Source organism: Myodes glareolus, chromosome 12 (genome assembly GCF_982192425.1).
Source record: "Myodes glareolus chromosome 12, mMyoGla1.1, whole genome shotgun sequence".
Lineage (NCBI taxonomy): Eukaryota > Metazoa > Chordata > Mammalia > Rodentia > Cricetidae > Myodes > Myodes glareolus.
The window spans coordinates 17,439,642-17,459,895 of NC_142037.1; the positions used below are offsets into that span (position 1 = coordinate 17,439,642).

Genomic DNA, 20,254 nt, shown 5'->3' on the forward strand with positions numbered 1-20,254 from the left:
TGCTCTTGCAGAAGACCTGAGTTCAATTCCTAGCATCCATAGGGCAGCCCACATTCTTCTGTAACTCCAATTCCAGAAGAACTGAACCCCTCTTCTGGCCTCTGAGGCACTGGGTATACATGTAGTACACCCATCTGTGCAGAAAAACACCCACACGTAACTTTTCAAATAAAAGGGCCAAGGGTAGAGCTTGCTGGTAAAGAACTTGTCTGGCATGCCTGAGGTCCTGGGCTCAGGCTCCAGTGCCACCAAATAGACAACAACGAAAGGCAGAATTGACCCAGAGTTGTGCTGTATCCCAGCATAACAATACAAAGGTGGGCGCGGTCTGTTTCTATGACCAAATGGTCGGGGTCAATTGTCTCTGAGCACTGGGAAGTGTGTCTTCAAACTGAGAGGTAGAAGAAGCAAGAGGCAGGCTGTGGAATCTCACGTGTTCAGCAGAAAGACAGGGATGTCATTTCAGAGAACTCTAGGTACCATCCTAACTGACCGCCAAGAACAAGACACAAAGACCCCTCAAGGTCTCTCGAGCACCAAAAGATCACTGTCTATACAAATGCCCTTGACAATGAGACCGAACAAACCTGGACTGCATCTGGTTTCTGGAAGTGGGAATTGAATCTAGGCTCAAGGGCACATGCTAACAAATACTCTACGTGAGCTATAACCCAAGCCCTCTTTTTTGTTGTTGACAGAATCTCAGTTAAGTTTCCCAGAGAGGCCTTGAATTCACTCTATACCTGACCTTTGAACTTGGGATGCTCCTGCCTCAGCCTCCAGAGTGTTTGGGTTACAAACCTTCACCATGAGGCAGGATTGCCAATAATCCAGTCATTCCGCTTCTGGCCAGTAGGTGGAAGCACCACTCCCTAGCCTCCACCTGGATCTAGTAGCCCTGCTCCTCCATAGCCAGTAAATGTGTACCACGAAGGCTTTTTGTTTTTCAAAGTCAAAAGTTGATTGGTATGGGAACTGTTATAATTAATGGAAATTATTTCCTGGCATATTTTAGTTTCTAGGATCATAATATTTTAGAGTCAGGAAAGGCCATGGAAATTCTATAATTCAACCCCTTAATTTTGTATTAAAGAAGCAGGCAAGGGCTAGGGAAATGGCTCAGTCGACAAAGGTGCTTGCCTTGCAAGGAGGGCCTGGGTTTGAACTCAGAGCCCACAGGCAAATGCTGGGTGGGCTGTGGAGGATATTGTGCACTTGTAACCCCAGAAGTAGGGAGATGAGGATGGGAGGAACTTCTGGGGTCCCATGGCCAGCCAGCATAGCCTCATTAGCAAGCTCCAAGCAAGCGAAAGAGCCAGTCTCCAAAGAAAACAAAGAAAGGTGGAGGCCTGGAGAAATGGTTCAACAGTTAAGAACATGTGTTCTCCCGGGTGGTGGTGGCGCATGCCTTTAATACCAGCACTCGGGAGGCAGAGACAGACAAATCTCTGTGAGTTTGAGGCCAGACTAGTCTACAGAGTGAGTCCCAGGCTTCAAAGCTACAGAGAAACCCTGTCTCAGTTAAAAAAGAGAGAGAGAGAGAGAGAGAGAGAGAGAGAGAGGTTCTGTGAATGTTCATGGTGTGATTCACAACTGTCCATAACTCTGGCCTCTTCTGACCTCTGGATGCTCCTCCACCAATGTGGTACATACCCAAGCACTCAGGCACACAGATACATGTGAGAATAAATATATTTTTTAAGTAGACAGTACCTGAGGAATAACACTCACATGGTTTCCACAAGCATGTGTGCACACACGGCAGACACATACACAAAGAGAGTACCAGGTAAGCTGGGCATGGGCAGGAAGGTTACAAATTTGAGGCCAACCTGGACTACATACATAGTGAGATGATGTCACAGAAAGAAAAAAAAAAGAGTCTTAATAAAGAAAAAAGGAAGGGCCAGGCATGGTGGTGCACACCTTTGATCTGCACTTGGGAGGCAGAAGCAACCAGATCTCTATGAGTTTGAGGCCAGGGTGGACTATCTACATAGTGAGTTCTAGGCCAGCCAGGACTACGTTGTGAGAGCTTCTGTCAAAACAAAACAAAGAAAGAACATGGAACAGCATGCAGAAAGGAGGGGCAGTTGTTAGGACCTCTAACTAATAAAGGTAAGAAAGGGAAGACCGATTCCAAGACCTGAGGCCCCCAGTACAGGGCTCACTATTGTGCACGACTCTGAGGCAATGCAGAGCAACCCTGCCAGGGCGATCCGGTGAAAGGCTGGAACGATTCCACACTGGCGGTGTGAACTGGGGCAAAGAGAAAGGCTCAGGAGAGAGGCGGAAGAAGGAAGTCTATGACCTGAAGTTAGCTACGTGGGGATGAAGCGGAGTGGAGGTCTGAAGACAGATAAGGCATTGCGACACCATTCTCACAATGTTGCTCAAATTAGTTTACAAATTTGAGGGCAAAAGTAATCCTCTTGCTTCAGTCTTCAGAATAGCTTGGCAAGGACCTTGGGTGCTTCAAAGCAGATAGAAGCAGGAATATAACCTGCTTTATTTAACGTAGAAATCAATCAATGTACAAACTTTTTCCAAAAGGATTACAAAGCATCGGCAAGCGCACATCTTAGCCTAGCTACTACAATCATGGACAAGTACGTCTCTAGGTCTTGACTCTGTTAAAATCAGGCTGATGAAATGAATCCCAGAGTGGAAAAGGCATGAAGGCCAGCTTGGAGAAGCTCAGTCAGCGAGGGCTCGCTGGTCCGGAAGGGTGATGGTACGGTACCTACCGCTCAGGATTCCTGATCTCTTCGGTGACATAGTTAAGGGTGTCCCAGCCCGAGTAGGAGAACAAAGCTGAGTACAGCGCCAGGGCAATGTCTCCCATTGCAAACGATGAACCCTCGAAGGAATTCTCGAAGTGACTCGTGGCTCCTGGAAGGTGAGAACAATGCAAGACAAGAGTTAATGGCCAATCCTGTGAAGGGGAGAAGGCATGCGGTGATATCAGCAGATCCCCGCAAGGGGACCACCGAGGGGTGGCAACAGAAGAGCCATCAGCAGACAGCCGCCGCCGTGCAGAGAGCCATGGCTGTGGTCTTGCCAGGAAGAACTCGGGTGAGTCCAGGATAAGAAACTACCACAGAGCCGAAAGGGGCTGGCATTGGGTGTTCTGCTCTTTGCTGTAGGCTGCCTAGAGTCCTTGCCACTGTCTAACCCTAGACAGGGACAGCACGGGAAGGATGCCCAGGTCAATGGAGCTGTAGGACAGGCTTCACACCTGGAAACCAGGTAGGAGGGAGCACAAGGAGTGCATTTCTGACTGCTCACTTCCAGGAGCAGAAATGGCAGAGCTATAGCACTAGGCCCAGCAAGCTGTAAAAGCCATTCCCTGGGGCGAGGCAAGCAGCCTCCTTGCCAAGGTCAGTTTCCTGGAGGAGGCAGCAGAGTAGAAACTCAAGGACCAGCTTTGGAGTCAGTCTGTGGGGCACGTGTTTCCTGTCTTCTAATTTACCATTAGGAACTTGAGGAAGATCATCTGGGTAATCTGTCTGGGGGCTCTGTTGTTTTGTTTTAAAATAGGGTCTCACCGTGTACCCTGGCTGGTATGGGACTTGTTATGTAGACCAGCCTGGCCTCAAATGCAGAGATCCACTCTACCTCTGAGTGCTGGAATAAAGTACCCAGTTTTGCTTTGTTTTTATTTTGAGATAGGGTCTTCTGTGTCTCAGGCTGACCTCAAATTATCTATGTAGCTGAGTGTGATCTTTAACTCCTGCTCCTCTGACTGCTACCTCATTCTGCCCAGCATAAGACAGGTCATTCTGGGGCCTGTTTCCTCACCTATATAAAAGGAATAACAATAGTGCCTAACAAACACGGTATTTGGAGACTTAAATAAGGACAAGTTATCAGCTCCTAATGTTAAAGTAAGGCCAAAGTTGTAGATCTGAGATCTACGGCTTGCCTAGCATGGTCAAAGACTCTGGGTTTGATCCCCAACACTCCAAAGGAAAAGAAAAAAAAAAAAAAAAGGAAATGCTTAAAGAAAGGCTAGTTGCTAGTTGGGATTGTTTTCCTTACCCTGGCCAAGTGTAACAATGCCTGCAATGATAACCGCAATCAGCGCCAACACTTTAGCATAGGTGAAAATGTCTTGGACCAGGGTTCCCCACTTGACATAGGCACAGTTAATGAACGTTAAGAGACCTGAAAGAAAAAGAATACCGATGGTGACCTACTCTTCCCACCCGGAGGGCCTCAGACTCCAAAGCAACGTTTCTAGCACGAGAAGTCAGCTGTGTATCTGTGCTGGGCCTGTTCGCCCCCCATTAGCCTCAGTGTCAGCACTGCAAGGCTTCACTGAACATGAACACCTCCTCTTCCACAGCGACACTCCCAAACCCTAGGAACTCAAACTGGAGTCACAGAGCAAGGTGGCAAAATTCCTGGTCACAGACGAGGGAGGCACCTGGGAGTTGTACAGATTAGTGGTGTATTCTGGTCCTAGACTCTTTAAAATCAGTCTCTCCTTTCTATGCATGTGTGCATACACACACACACACACACACACACACACACACACACACACACACACACAGGTCTAGTACCCGACATTCGGCTCTATACTGTTGCTATTAACCCTGACAAATCCTGCTGTAACTTATTCAGTGCCTAGGCCAGCAGGTCAGTGTGCCTGTCCAAGGACTACGATGAAGACCAAACTTCCTGTCCCCTGACCACCGACCCCACTATTTGTTTTGTGCTTGGTAAAATTCTTGTAGCTAAAATTGTTATGCCCAAATCCGTGGGGTCCCCACAAAAGCCAGCAAAGGAGACTGAGTCCCATACGTAAAAGCAAAGAGCCTTTATTTTAATCAAGTTTGCAAACTCGGTCTCTCTGCGTTGTCCAATGTATTGGAATATCCAGAGAGCCCTGAGCTCAATTAGAATTGGGTTTTTATAGTAGTAAAGGTGGGGGTGAGGGAGTCTCTGAGGTTCAGGACCCCTGATTGGCTGATGTTTGTCTAGGGGTGTCCTGGTGAGGTGAGCTGGCAGGTGACCCTACCTACAGCGGTTGGAATGTCAGGCATTTCCTTTCGATGGTCTGCCCTTGGGTGGGGGTCAGGTTATCTCAGCTTGTGGTTCTTTCCTGCTACCAGGTATTGCTTCAGGGTAAACTACTGAGACTCAGGCCTCTTTAAATTTATCGAGAGTCCCAGGTGATAATGTTTGGAAGTAAAGAACTTCCTTTGGAAGACCTGCCCAGACTTAGATTATCATGGCTGACTCCCAAAAAAACAACTTCTTGTAGAAAGAGGGCCGGGCACTTTTCCTTCCTGGACATTCCTCCAGCCCTTCTACCCTTCTACCTGGATGAACTCAGAGAAGTTCACAGACCATCCTCTGAGTACGTGTTCGTAACAGGGCATGACAGTCTCTCACATTTCCCTAAAAAGAGCCAATCTCTTTCATCAAACACTCAGAGTAGTGGCAGGGGGTTCAGCTCAGTGGTAGACAGTGTGTTGAAATGCCTGAAGCCCTAGGCTCAAATCTTTTCACCCAATAAATAAATAAATAAGAATCTCAGAAAAATTCATTAGCCCAAAAGTTACAATCCAATACTTTGGAAGAAATTCAAGAAGGGAAGCCCACGCATGCTGTGAGGCTGGCTGGCAGCCCAGGGCTTCTGGATCCGGAGGAAAGAAAGGGCAAACAATCCAGAGACAGGGAATCAATGCACAGCTTCTTCTAGCTCAGCAACTGGAAACCCCCGCGGAGTACCCGACTGGCAAGTCTCCCCACCAAGGCTCTCAGAGAAAAGCTTAGCCTTGTCAGTGAAGAAAGGGGAACCCAACACAGGTCTTGTTTGATCCAAGCCATCAATCCAATTAAAACAACAACAAAACAAACAAACAAAAACAAACTTTCCAAGCACAAGGGCAGTGGCTCAAGGCTTTCAGCACTTAGAAGACTGAGACAGGAGGATTGCCTAATATCAGATCCAAAGGAGAATCGATTCCCCAAACTGCAAAAAGCTGTCCAAATATCCGGAAATGAGCTCAACCTGAACCATAGGAGGATTTCTGGAGGTTAGATAAAAGCCAACATTCCTCAAGCACTTGTGAAGCCAGTTCATGTCCACCAAAAGAAGTCATTTCCCCTACCTGTGGGACCTTATCAGCATCCTAAGGCCTCCAGGCTCCCTCAGTGTCTCAGGTACCTGTCACACATTTCAAAGTCCACGCAAGTATCCTAACTCTTCTCACTGTTCTCCCCTACCCTAAATTCCCTCTAGTTCACCTGCTTCCCTCTCCCTTCAGCTAGTTGTACTTCCTATAACTATTCTCGCTGTGCTCTCGCTCTCTCTCTCTCTCTCTCTCTCTCTCCTGCTTCTTTCACTCTTTTCTTATTCTATCCCCTGCTATCCCTCTCTTCAGACAGCCCAGTGTACATCCAGTCTCTACTCACATTCGGTCTACTTCTTCCTCTCTCTATTCTGGTCTCTCTCTCTCTCTCTCTCTCTTTCTCTCCTCTCTCTCATCTACAAGGAAAACCTTCCCCTTGACCACACCATGGAGCAGTCATGTTGTTAGTTTACACACCTACAAATTTTAACTTGAGGCCAGCCTGGATTACATAGTGAATCTCAAGGCAGCCTGGGCTACAGAGACCTTGCCTCAGAAGGAAAGCAACCTCAAACCCCTGAGTCCAGGCAACACCCTCGAGGTTTGCTGACTTCCTGTGTTTGTTAGCCTCCAGTTTCATTCTCATTCTAGCCCAGAGGCCAGTGCACTAAGAAGCAGGGAAAATTAGCCATCTTCTATTCCAATCTCCTTCTAACCGGTGTGTGGGTGTCTGTGCACGCACACGTGAGTGCATGCACATGTGTGCGTGCTCACTAATGCGGGCACATATGCAAGCCAACGTCAGGTGTCTTCCGCGATCACTTCTTCGCCTTATGTTTTATTATAATTATTTTTTTAAAGATTTATTTATTATGTATACAACATTCCATCCATGTATGCTTGCATGCCAGAGGAGGGCACCAGATCTCATTAGAGGTGGCTGTGAGCCACCATGTGGTTGCTGGGGATTGAACTCAGGACCTCTGAAAGAGCAGTCAGTGCTCTCAACCTCTGAGCCATCTCTCCAGCCCCCTTATTATAATTATTTTCATGTCACAGCACCCCATGGAGGGCAGAGGACGACTGAGGGAGACAGTTATCTCCTTCCACTGTGTGGCACCTAGGGATCAAACTTGGGTTTGGCGGCAGGAGCCTTTACTGACTGAGCCAGCTTGCCAACTCTCCGCCCTCCTTTGCGGAGATATTCTCGCTGCACCGGGAGCGCATCGCCATCTCCCCAACCTGGCATTTTCAGCAGGTGCTGAGGATCTGAACTCAGGTCTCCTTGCTTGAAGAGCAGGCACTCTGTCCGCCCGGTGAGCCGTCTCCCCGGAGGGGGCCCTTCTGCTTCCATTCTATTAATCACTTACATTGTTTTCTAATTTTACTGAGGGGCTTTCCAGTTCTATCAAATACATGTCTTCGTGCCTAATAGACATGACAACAAACAACCAAACCTTATCACAAGGCTGAGCAAACATGTACCCATCTCCAGGTCAGCCCAGTGCTAAGTTAATAATTAAAGGCACAAATGGACTGACTCTTCAGTAATCCCACAGAATGAAGTGCCTTTCTCTTGCGCTCCACCGGCCTGCCACAGGCTGATCTTCCTCAGCAGTCACCCAGCCCTTACTCCCCACTGGACTTCCACCCTCAGCTGCCTAGAGCAGGTCTCCCCGCCCTGTGATCTCTAATCCTTACCTTCAGGCTCTGCCCTGACTTAGAAACACAACACAAACCGGGTTTCCTTAAGAAACACCAAGCACATGTGCCATAGGCCTGACCGGGAGAGTGGGAGGGATCCCCTAGGACTGGAACCACCCGGCAGAAATGAGGACATTCTAAAGTGAAACTTCTGTCCCTCCCAACGTGGCTAGCCAACTATTGAAGTAATGGTCTCCAAGAAGTTGGAATTTCCCTAGGAGTTTCTCTCATGCTGGGAGAAGAAAAAGGCTGGGGCCTGGTGCCAACGGGAGGAAAATCTTGTCACTCGAAGAGATTTCACACAGTTCTGATAACTTCTCAGACCACTTTGCAAGAGAGACTAGAGCTAAGACAATGAGGGGCCAGGATGGACTAAATCACTCCATTACTGGGACCACTTAGCTGTGTATACCTTTTACCCTCTATTTAACTTAGCTGTGTATACCTTTTACCCTCTATGTAAGTCTAAACCTCCTGTTAGGATCTACTGGATCTCTTCACTTGTTCCCTTCCCAGTGCAGCCATATGGAGTCAGTCTCCTCCCTCCACTTCTACTCTTCCTGTGTCTCTTTGAGTGGCCTACTACAGACCAGGGTGGCCCAGCCTAGCTCTGTAAGGTTTCCAGGGCCCAGCATCTTCCCCTAGCAACTCTGGTAACATAACAAGTTCCTGGTTAGGCTGCAGAGTAACTATAGGTCACAGCATGGAACTGGAATAGATATAAGGGAATCGTTCTAGTTCACAAAGTCTGCAGTTCTACGCCACGGGGCTCTTGGTTCAGCTCTGTTCATGGACAAAAGCACAGAAAAGTAGCAACAGACAAGTCACTCCCCTTTCTCACTGCAACCCCTGCCAAGAGAATGTGGAGCAATGGTTCCCAACCTCCTAATACTGAGACCTTTTAATGCAGTTCTTTCTGTTGTGGTGACCCTGCAACTACAAAATCATTTTATCGCTACTTCATAACTATAATGTTGCTATTGTTATGACTGCAATGTAAATACCTAATATGCAGGATATCTGATATGTGACCCATGTGAATTGGTCATTCGACACCCCAGCCCACCCCCGCCGCGGGGGTCGTGACCCACAGGTTGAAAACCACCGATGTAGAGGTTGTTTCTGTTTTCATCCTTACTGCTTCTCCACCCATTCACTTCATCCTTCTTGTTACATCCATGTTCCCCCCCCACACCTTGCTTTTGTTTCAGCCACAGACCCAGCATGGTGCCCTGCTCTACTCTGTGGGGAGGGAGGCTCAGTCTGGATGCTATACAGAGAATGAGGCACTGAGAACTGCTGTCTTGCCCCTTCCACAGCTCCCTGCTTCCTCCAGAGCTCCTGGCCCTGGGAACAGGAAATGAATAAGGCAAGGCAAGCCTCGGTGGCTGAGCAGGCTCTTTGTCCCCACCCGCAACAGATACAGCTGACCAGAGTCCCCAGAGCTCGGCCAAACGCATGGCTCTTGGAACACAGCCCAGCCTCCTGCCTCAGAGTCAGAGACACGAGAGGAAAAGTGGGGGTAGGAGAACACAGATGTAACTACAAGTTAACCTCCAGACAGATGCCTGAAGCTTCTACCTCTGGGAGTAATTCAGTCCCCACCCAGCACTGAGCCGAGTCCATGGGAGGATTGCCTAAAATGACCTTTAACCTTGACCCAGCTGCTACACCATCCCTGCTTTAACTTCATGCGGGGGAGGGGGGAAGAAGCAGCTGCTGCACAGATGTTACCCCTGTAACCTGAAGAGGGACTCCAGGACAGGACAACCCAGCAGACACAAGGTCCCCAGGGAGGAGGCTGGCTCTGCCACTGAGGTACAGAAACAGCCCTAGAACAAACCAGAAATTCCTAGCTCAGGTTGTTCGTAAGAGGAACAAAGAGGAGCCTAGCAGTTAAGAGCACCTGCTGTTCTTGCCAAAGACCCCGGTCTGGTTGGCCTGGTTCCCAGCGCCCACACAGTGTCTCACAGCTACCCACAACGCCAGTTCTAGGGGACCACACACACTTTCCTGAGCTCTGCAGGTCCCTGCATGCAGGTGACACAGACACACACTCAGGTATACATAAAATACTTTTTACTCAAAAAAGGAACAACGCCTTTAGCTGCTGTGATCGACGCCCAGGTTTGCTCCAAATAGTCTAAAGTCCCACAAACACACTGTAAGTCCTTATCCCGTAGCGATGAACCCTGAAGTCTTTATAAGTTAAAGGTTAATGGTGCCTTAGATAAGCTTCAGGAGTCTCAGGGCAGCGGCGGCAGTGACGGTTGGCACTGTGCTCATCCTGCCATTGGCTCTGCGGCTGCATTGATACGTGTCTGCGTTTCTCAGTGACACGCCCTTCTTAACTCAGAGAGAGGCGGGGTCTGGCAGAATGAAATCAATACTAGCAAAGGATGCTCAAGGAGTCGATGCTTCCTTTTCCATTTTGTACATATTTTGTCAGCTTTATTAGGAAAGCAAACAGTTTTTTTTTCTAATCTGATAACGTGCCCCACATGCCACAATTCCAGAACTGCTCTCTGGTCCTGCATCTGCCCTAGCCTGTTTTCCTCGGCACGACTTGTCCTTCACCAGAGGCATTTATCTTCTCTAAAGTGTTTACTTCCTTACTTTTATATATGTGTGTATGTATATGTATGTGTTTGTATGCGTGACTGATTGTCTGCGTGGACACCACACCAGAACAGGTACCTGGGAAAGCCAGAGGATTGACTTACAGGCAGAGGCAAGCCTCTCATTGTAGTGTAAACCCAGGTCCTCTGCAAGAGCAGGAAGTGCTTGTAGTTACATCCGTGTTGTGCCCTGATTTTCATGCACAATTACAATAGCAGACCTGGTTGGACGTGATGGTGCGGGTCCTTAGTCCCACCACTGGGGAGGCAGAGGCTGGTAAACCTCTGATTTTGAGGCCAGTCCAGTCTACATAGTGAGTCCCAGGCCAGTCAAGGCTACATAGTAAGACCCTGCCTCAAATTAGAGAGAGAGAGAGAGAGCACTCTAGAAAAAGTGTTGCAAATGGAACCTGAGAGTCCAAGAGTGTTGTTAGTAACCCTTTTCCTTAAGGTAGGAAGACGCACTTACGAGGCTGGCATCTTCACGTCCCTCCTATGATATGGGCCACATCTCTTAACTCCCCGCATGCAGGCGGAGAGAGAGCTGGGAGTGCTCAGCGGAACTGCTCACTACACTAGTTAGAAAACAAAGAAAGAAGTAAAATCTCTAGGTAGGCCTCAGCATCTTGGCGTACTGAAATTTTCCTCTTGCCACAACCAAAGACTACAAATACGACCTCGACGGAAGGAGCGGGCACACCTTTTTCTGGTAGAGCCTCATACAAACCTCTCTTTCGGATCGTACACCCCAGTTCTAGCAAATCCATCCAATTATCGTCTCTTACTGTTCGACGCTAGCCGAGTACCAAAATGATTGCTAGTGTCTTCTTGGAGTAAAAAGTCAAAGATGCTTCTTGGTCTTGCTTATGGTATTTGTAGGTACAAGTCATCGGCTTCTTCCTGATTGACGGAGCAATTCCTCCTGCCTTATCCATCTTGTTGTGTAGCACCAGATAGCTTCGAAATACTCATGATTTGGGGCTAGGAGAGGGTTCTATGAGCAGGAGTGCTTGCCAGCATAAGGACCTGAGTTAGTCTCCAGCACCAACCTCAAAAGTCAGGCACAGTGCACTGCAACCATGCCGTGCAGGGCACAGCTAGGAGGACCCCTGGACTTCCGGTCACCAGGTCCAGGTTCAGTGGGAGCATGTTTGAAAAGCAGCAGGAAGTCATACAGAAGAAAATCTGCCATGGACAGGGCATGCATGCCCACAGACATGCTCACCTTTTTTCCTGCTTCTCCTTGCCTCCAATTTCAGTTTAACGCTCCCTTAAACACATCTCTTCTATCGCATCTCAGCTTCTTAGGTAAAATCAGATATAAACATCTCTCTATGCTCTATTCCCTGCCCCAACTCTGTCTGGCAGGAGGGCTTACAGTCAAGCACTGTGGGGGGGGGGCATCCTTTTTTCAGAAGAGGGCATCGGATGCCCTGAAGCTAGCCTTATAGGCTCTTGTGAACAGTCTGACAAGAGAGCTGGGAACCAAAGTCTGGTCCTCTCCGAGAGCAGCAAGCACCTTAACCACTGAGCCACCCTCTTTCCAGCCCCCTGCTCTGCTTTCTTCATTCCGTCACAAACACGTCCTTCAGCTGACAGGCAGGACAATGAACACTCCACAGAATTCAGTTTGGGGTCGTGAGTGTCAGCGCGACCAGTGGCTTTTATTATTTTTTTTGGCATCTTCTAATAGGTGGCATCATTTCCCCATAGTAATCTGCAGAAGGATTCTAGTCTACAGGCTTAGCTGTCCCGAGCACAGTCTCCATCACACTGTGCATCCCTCCACTAGGTCAGCTGTACGTGGAGTCAGAGAGCAGACTCGGGGAAGCATCCATGCCCTGTGTCTGGTATGGTCGGGCCTCCTGAACATTCTACATTGTTTTTCCAGAAGGCCTAACTTAAGCTATCTGGAAAAGCCTCGTCACTGTTTCTTTGACTGTCTCCTTTCCTCTGTTAGATGCATGCTTTCTTCTTGTTGTTTGTTTGTTTGTTTTGTTTTCCTCCTAATGCCACTTTGGATCTTGGGGCTGACCTCAAATTCACTGAGTCTGGCTTGACTTCCCGATGCTCTTGCCTCCATCTCCCCAGTCCTGAGGTTACTGCTTGTACCACCATGTCTGGCTTAAGATCACATTTTTCTTCCTGGCTTTCTCACATGATTTCCTCCCAGGTGCTAGCCCAGCTTCAGAAGAGTTTCACTGACTCAGGCCTCATAAGTGAAGAAGACACAAACACAAAATGACCATGGGTCACTGAATCAGACCCCTCCCCGTGTTCTTCCTGAAACTCAGTCAGCATTTTAACCCCCAAGGCTCTGATATCTCTGAGGAAGCAAGCACAGAATTTGTACATCCCTTTTCAAAGCAACTAGCGGGCAAGCAAGACAACTCAGTGGGTAAAGGTGGCTGCACCCAAGCCTGACAACCCAGATTTGATTCCCAGGACCAGCATGGTGGAAAGAGAACCAGATCCCACAGTTTTCCCCTGACCTTCACACCCTGGTACATGTGCGCGCGCGCGCACACACACACACACACACACACACTACATAAATAAAAAGCAATTTTTTGAAAGTAGCCTAATCCTTAATGTTTGCTGAGCTCTCAGTTCAGTTCAAATTCTCAGAAACCAGGCATGAGGCCTGGGCAGACCTAAGAATCACCTGCTAGATGGAGGCTCCTGGGGAGTTCTGATTCAGGAAATCAGGACAGGGTTTCCCAGAGCAATATGGTGATGGGGGGGGGACATCACATACACACACATACATATACACACACATACACACACATACACACACATACACACACATACACACACATACACACACACACACACAACTACTTTCCTTTTCATCCAACAAAATAATCACATACAGACCAACTTGGAGCAGAGCATGCCTGACCTCTCACTTACCTTGGGCCCCTCTGTCCCTGCACTCACTGCTGCCACTGGACAAGCTCAGGTGCCACCCACAGCAATGAAGTCAGATTGTTAAACCTCTGTGTCAAGTTGTTAAAGCTCCAGGTATCCATGACAACACTGAGAACTACTCTTCTGCCTCCTACAACAGGAGACCCCCAGCAGTGGTTTGGCTTCCTCAAGTCTTGTCTTCCCACAGACTCCCATCTTCTCTGGGCAGCTCAGATACTTTCAGGCAGGGAGTCAGCAAGGAATGCTTTGGGGTTTGTTTTTTTTTTTTTTTTTTTTAATTCTCTGGATGAGCTGAGAGTGGTGACCCATGCCTTTAGTAAGGCAGATCTCTATGAGTCTGAGGCTAGCCTGGTCTATATAGCAAGTTTCGGGTTACAGAAATGGCTCAGGATCACTAGATGCTCTTTCAGAGAAACCAAGCAAGTTTGATTCCCAGCACCCACATGGGAATTCACAGCCATCTGTAGCTTCAATTCCAGGGGGTCCCATACTCTCTTCTGGTCTCCTTAGGCACCAGACACGAACAGAGTGCAGAGATACACGTGCAGGTAAAACACCCATACACACGAAATAAGCACTTTTTTTAATTCTCTGGATAATTCCACTGTACCGCTAGGATTCAGGCCCACTGTCCCGAGCTCCTCTCTCAGCCTCCTCTAGACCATTCCCTTGGTACTTCTGAGGTGGAGACAAAGGTAACAGAGAAAAAAGACCAAGAATAAACCCCTAAGAGCTGTATCAGGGGCTGGAGAGATGGCTTAGAGGTTAAGAGCACTGGCTGCTCTCCCAGAGGTTGTGAGTTCAGTTCCCGGCACCCACATAGAGGCTCACAACCATCTGTAATGAAATCTGGTGCCGTCTTCTGATGTGCAGGCAAAACACTGCATACATAGTAAATAAATAAATCTTTTAAAAAAAAAAAGCTATATCAACCAAACTCTCGAACAGCTCTGCCCCTTCATTTCTGCTCCCAAATTCACACTGATCCTATACCAGGAATAACTCAAGACTCTGATGCCACCCTAATTGTTAAGGTGGCTGTGGGACATGACCTCATCTCTAACTTAAGATGGCTCTTGAGAAAACCTTTCCAAAATAGAAAAGTAACTTCCAAGTAGGAATTCAAGGGGCAAAAGTCAGTCAGATGCCCCACTGTCCCACCTTCATTAGTCACGAGCTCATGAGATCAGTCATTCTAGTCAGGAAAAACTGCACACATGGTCAAAGATCTCAGACAGACACGCACAGAGATCCGAAGTCCTTCACAGGGCACTGTCTGCGCCAGTCAGCTCCTGAGGAACTGTCTGCCCTCCCCTCTGCCAGTCCACTTCCACAGAAGCCTCAGGTCTCAGTCCGACTCTCAAGAGTTCACAGCATGAACTGCCTTGTCTCAAAGGTGCTGAATCTCAAGTTCTATCTTCTGTATAGTCAACAAACCACATCTCCTGGAGCTTCTATTAGCACATACAGTTAGTTCAGTAGGGCCAAAAGTGAGGCACGCGTAGGGCCAAAAGTGAGGCACGCAAAGACATCTGCCTGCTCCCCAAAGAACGGTAGGTACCCTGTCCACGGCCCTCAGCAAACGCTGCTGGATGACTGGGGCAGTAGGTGAACTAAAGACATGTCCTGTTAACAAAAGGGGAAAAGCTAAACCAAAATAACCAGTTTACAGTGAGCGAAAATAGGCTAACAGTAACCGGAGCATGCTAGCTCTGAGAAAGGGCCAGTCGGACAGGTACTGACTTCTGGGTGCTCAGCCCAACTCGGCCGAGAGAAAACTCCACCTCTGCCTCTTCTGCAAAACTGACAGAAGAAAGGCTTCAGCTTTCTTTTCCTCTTTTTTTTATTGTTGTTGTTGCTGCTGTTGTTTGTTTATCAAGACAGGGTTTCTCTGTGTAGCCCTGGCTGTCCTGGAACTTGCTCTGTAGACCAGGCTGGCCTTGAACTTACAGAGACTCACCTACCTCTGCCTCCAGAGAGCTAGAATTAAAGGCGTGTGCCACCATGCCCAGCTTTCCTTTTTGAAATTATTTTATTATTTTACATGTATGTGTGTTTCACCTGCATGTGCACCATGTGTGAGCCTGATACAGTAAGCAACAAGAAGAAGGCACCAGACCCCCGAGAACTAGAGTTACAGACAGTCATAAGCCAGCATGAGAGTGCTGGGAATTGAACCTGTGTCTTCTGGAAGAGCAGCCAGTGCTCTTAACCACTGATCCATCTCTCCAGCCCCCTCTACTTTCTTTTCTGCTCTCTGGGATAGTACAAAATTAAAACTGTTTTTAGGTTTTAAAAGACAGAATGCAGAAAATAAAATTTTTAGACACTAAAAAAAGTGGATGGCATGCCTTACTACCAAGTATGTTCCAGGCCCAGTGAATATGTACACATATTTTCTAATTTAGCCTGACAATAGATTTTACTTTTAAATTATTTTTATTGCATTTACTTGCTAGGGATGCATGCATAACACACATATTTAGGTCGAGGGCAATCTGCAGGAATTGATTCTCTTCTTCTACCACATGGGTCACCATCAAACTCAAGTCATCAGGATCCAAGGCAAGCTCTTTCCCTGGCACTGAGCCTTCTTGAGATCCAGTTGTAAGCCAGGCGGTGGTGGCGCACACCTTTAATCCCAGCAATTGGGAGGCAGAGGCAGACAGATCTCTGTGAGTTCGAGACCAGCCTGGTTTACAAGAGCTAGTTCCAGGACAGGCTCCAAAGCCACAGAGAAACCCTGTCTCGAAAAAACAAAAACAAAAACAAAACAAAACAAAACAAAAGAACAAACAACAAAAAAAAAACCCCAAGAGATCCAGTTGTATTGTCATTATCTTAATGCTGAGAAAAATCACATCTTTCAGTCAGCAATCAGCCCCAAGTCTATGTCCCTTTCCCCACACCACATTCTCCCTTTTGTACAAACATGTAGGCCTAGAGGAGGAATTCTATGATGATGCAGACTGCACCTGCGGAGAACCACAGCAATCCACACAGCTCTGAGAAACCAGAATAGCCACCCTCAGACGGAGCTGATTGAAAAAGTAATCCTTTTTAGTAGCCTGAACTGGACTAAGAATTCAATGATTCAACAAGCATCCATATTGAGTTCCCACTGTGCTTCAGACATTGCAAACCTGGCCTTCACAGAAAAACAGAACACAGGCAATTCTAAGAACTGAGCACCAGGAAAGTCCCTGAGAGCAAGCCTCCTGTCTGGAGCTGCAGGGCATAGAAGCCGCGGCATGCGTCAGTATTCCTCCCAGAGCCACAGCATGTCACTACCCCGAGGATGGAATCGGCAGTGAGTAAAGACACCCACTCACCCAAAAGGCTGCCCAAGCCATAAGCAGCAAACAGCTTCAAGTTCTATTAGCCATACCGGCCTGTGCCGCAACAGTCCCACGGGGGGACTGTGCCTGCCAAGGGCCAATAAGGAGCAGAAATTCAGTTTGCTGTTTTGAAATTATTGCTGTCTGAATGGGGAAAAGATGAAAATGCAGTTGAAATACTGGTCATGCCTCCAAGAGATAAGGGCCTTATTCTAAGAAGTGAAAACCCCAAACCAATACAGTTGGCTTAAGATTAAGCCCAGTCCTGCCTGACTCTTTGCCCTTAACCACTATGCATGGATACCTCCAAAGGGAGGTGGCTATCTCCAGACCATTCCAAGAAGAGCAATTACTAAGGGCACCCAAAGCCCAAGGAGGTCTTTATTCTTCCCACTGACGGCCTCCTTGCTTTCAGAGCCAATTCAGGTGTGGAAGCAAGGGGCTGACATCAGGTGTTACTTCTGGTGATTTCCACCCTATGTCCAGGGACTGAGCCATCTCTCGGCCTTTCCTGGCAAGCCAGGCTGGGTCCTTAGTCATGAAAGATCTCTACTGATCAACCATACGCCTAGCCTCTCCCTCTGCTCCACCCACCCCACCCAAAGCACACACACACAGACATACACATATTCACATCTTTAATTAAGGTGGTGCACACCTTTAATCCCAGCACTCAGGAGGCAGAGGCAGACTATCTTCATTCCCTTCCCTACAAGGCAGTCTTGCATCACGTGTCCCTTGTCCATCAGGCCAAAGTTTCCTTGAGCTCCTGCTTGGAATCCGTTCATTCCAAACGATGCTGCGTTCCTTCCTCACGCTCCTTCCTGAAAGACTACTCCGAGTATGAACACACCACCTGTCCTTAGAGCACGCTGCCCTTCCTCTGTGTCCCTCTTTCCCGCACTGCCACGGTGGCTTAGAATGGTTTCTGTATCCACTATGAGCTAAATAAAGACGAGCCATTTAATGGGCCTTTGCCTTCCCTGGGCACGGAACAGAAGCAAGCACACAATAGCACTGAGTAGTAGATGAATATTCTGAAATCCAATTCCAGCCTCGCTGCCTCGAACCTGCTTTAGGAGAAAGCCCACGTGGGACGACGTCACCAGTGGGCTCCCTGTCACTCACTCTTACCCAGCTCAGGCTCTGGGAGAATCAGACGCTGCTGCTCCCTGGCTGTTTCTCAAACCCCTCTCTCCAGTGCCATCTCTCTGTCTCCCCTCTGGACAGGTTGTCCTGGGTCATCATTCCTTAGATTCTGTTCTTTGTCCTCCCTTCCTACCACCTGGCCCAAGGTCATCTCCTCTGTGCCCAGGGTTTCTATTACAACATGATAAGTATAATAGCAGCCAGCTACCGTGATCCTAGAAACATGATGAGTCAATTACTGCTAGCAGGACCGGAGAGACGGCTCAGCAGTTATGAGTGCCTGCTGCTCTTTCCAAAGGATCAGCGCTCAGGTCCACTGGGCAGCTTACGACTGTTTGTAATACTAGCTCCATGGGACCTGACACCCTCTTCCAGCCTCTGAGTGTACCCAAACCCATGTAGCATACATTTATACAGACACACATACATAAATTTAAAAAAATTAAGCTTTAAAAATAAAATCACTACTGGATGGTGCCGGGCACAGCATCTCCTACTCAGCATATTGAGAACTAATCCCATCAATTCTCTCGAAATTCCTCTTCCTCCGATACGTGATCAGCATCAGCACTCACCGTTTGTCACCCTCAGCCCCAGCCAATATCTAACCAATGGCAGATCTAACCAGACCCTTATCCCCAAACCATGATCTTAGGATTCTAGTCCAAGCCACAGGATCAACTAGCATACATAACTATCTCTGCTGTGGCCTGTGTACTTAAAAAAACATCACAGATTCAAAAGTACAAAGTTTCAGGCTGGAGAGATGGTTCTGTGGTTGAGTACACAAGCCGCTCTTGCAGAAGACCTAAGTTCAGTTCCCAGCACCATATCAAGAGGCTCACAACCACCTGTGACTCTGGTTCCAGGGAGAACCAACACATTTGGCTTCCACAGGCACCTGCACGCTTGTGCACATACCCCACCACACACACACACACACACACACACACACACACACACACACACTTTTAAAATAAAATCTTAAATAAATAAACTAAAAACTTTTCATGATAAATTAAAGAGAGGCTGGAGAGCTGGATCCTGAAGAGGAATTGTGTCTAGCTCTCAGCACCTACAGGGCAGCTCACAAACATCTGTAACTCCAGTCCCAGGGGAGTTTGACACCCTCTCCTGGCCTCCGTGGACACCAAGCATGTACATGGTACACATACATACATGCAGGCACTTACTCATATAAATACTATAAAACCCCTGGTGCAATAGTGGCACAAAGGTTATGAAGGTAACCAACTGCTTTATGATTGAATCTGATGCCTAGTACTATGAACCTAGTCAAAAGCCCACAGCTGAGGTGGTCACAGGCCCTCAAGTGGAACCTACTACTGTTGTCCTACTAAATGGTCAAAGTGCTGAAAATAGGTGACTACTGAGTATTCATTTTTAAATGAGATAGCTGCATCAATCCCTCTTCCCAAGGTCAAAGGAACACCAAGGAAGAGGGGGAAGGAAGAATGGAAGAGTTGGAGGTGGAAGATAAGGCTGTGAGATGCTGTCTTCCGGTCACGACATGGACACTGTTCTCATGAGGTCTCTGAAGCTATGGCTGCCTGCACAAGACCTGGACAAGCTCCATCATTCCAACAGACAACACTAACTGGACTCCCTGGCTTACAGAAAAGAGAGAGAGGAGAAGAAGAAGGGGAGGCGATGAAGGGAAGACAAAGACGTGTGTTCCTGAGGGGAGAGGGGGCTGGGGTTAGACGGGATCAGACACATTGTTTACACATATGAAACCGTCAAGGAATTAATCAAAGATATTTCATTTAAAAACACTAACAACGGTTGGAGAAATGGCTCAATGACTAAGAGCATTTGTTGCCTTTGCAGAAGACCCAGGTTCAATTCCTAGCACTCTTATGCCAGCTCACAACTGTCTGTAACACCTGGTCCCAGAGGCTATGATGCCTTTTCCTGGCCTCCTTGGGCACCAGGTACACACTAGTTAGTGTTCACTCCTAAAAAAATAAAATAAAATTAACAAGCCAGTTGTGGTAATTCAGCACTCCAAAAGCAGAGACAGACGGATCTTAGAGCTCCAAGTCAGCCAGGACTATACAGTGAGACCCTGCCTTCAACATAAAAGCAAACAAGCAAAAGTTGTTTACATATATGAAATTGTAGAATAATTAATAAAAGACACTGCAAAACCCTCACTGGTTGCACTAATTACAACCTCTAAACTGCTCTCAGAGCCATCGTTTCTGTCCATCCAAGTGCCATTTCCCTAGCTCAGGTTCTCTCTCTCTCTCTCTCTCTCTCTCTCTCTCTCTCTCTCTCTCGTGCTTGGGTGCTTTTCTGTTGGCATATTTGTGTACCACATGCATGCCTGGTGCCTGTGGGGTCAGATACCTGGATACTAGAGTTTGGCAGCTGTGAGTCACCGTAGGTGCTGGAACTAGAA

At 47.8% G+C, this 20,254-nt stretch overlaps 1 protein-coding gene across 1 annotated transcript in view; it reads right to left on the reverse strand.

Annotated features, from left to right (window-relative positions):
* Slc7a7 (solute carrier family 7 member 7) overlaps positions 1 to 20,254 on the reverse strand; it is a 46,880-nt gene that overhangs the window by 4,906 nt on the left and 21,720 nt on the right. The window contains exons 3-4 of the mRNA XM_048445105.3: positions 4,042 to 4,167; positions 2,748 to 2,892 (exon numbers count right to left, since the gene is read on the reverse strand). Of these exons, the coding sequence (XP_048301062.3) occupies positions 2,748 to 2,892; positions 4,042 to 4,167 (271 nt within the window). The remainder of the gene's footprint in view (positions 1 to 2,747; positions 2,893 to 4,041; positions 4,168 to 20,254) is intronic.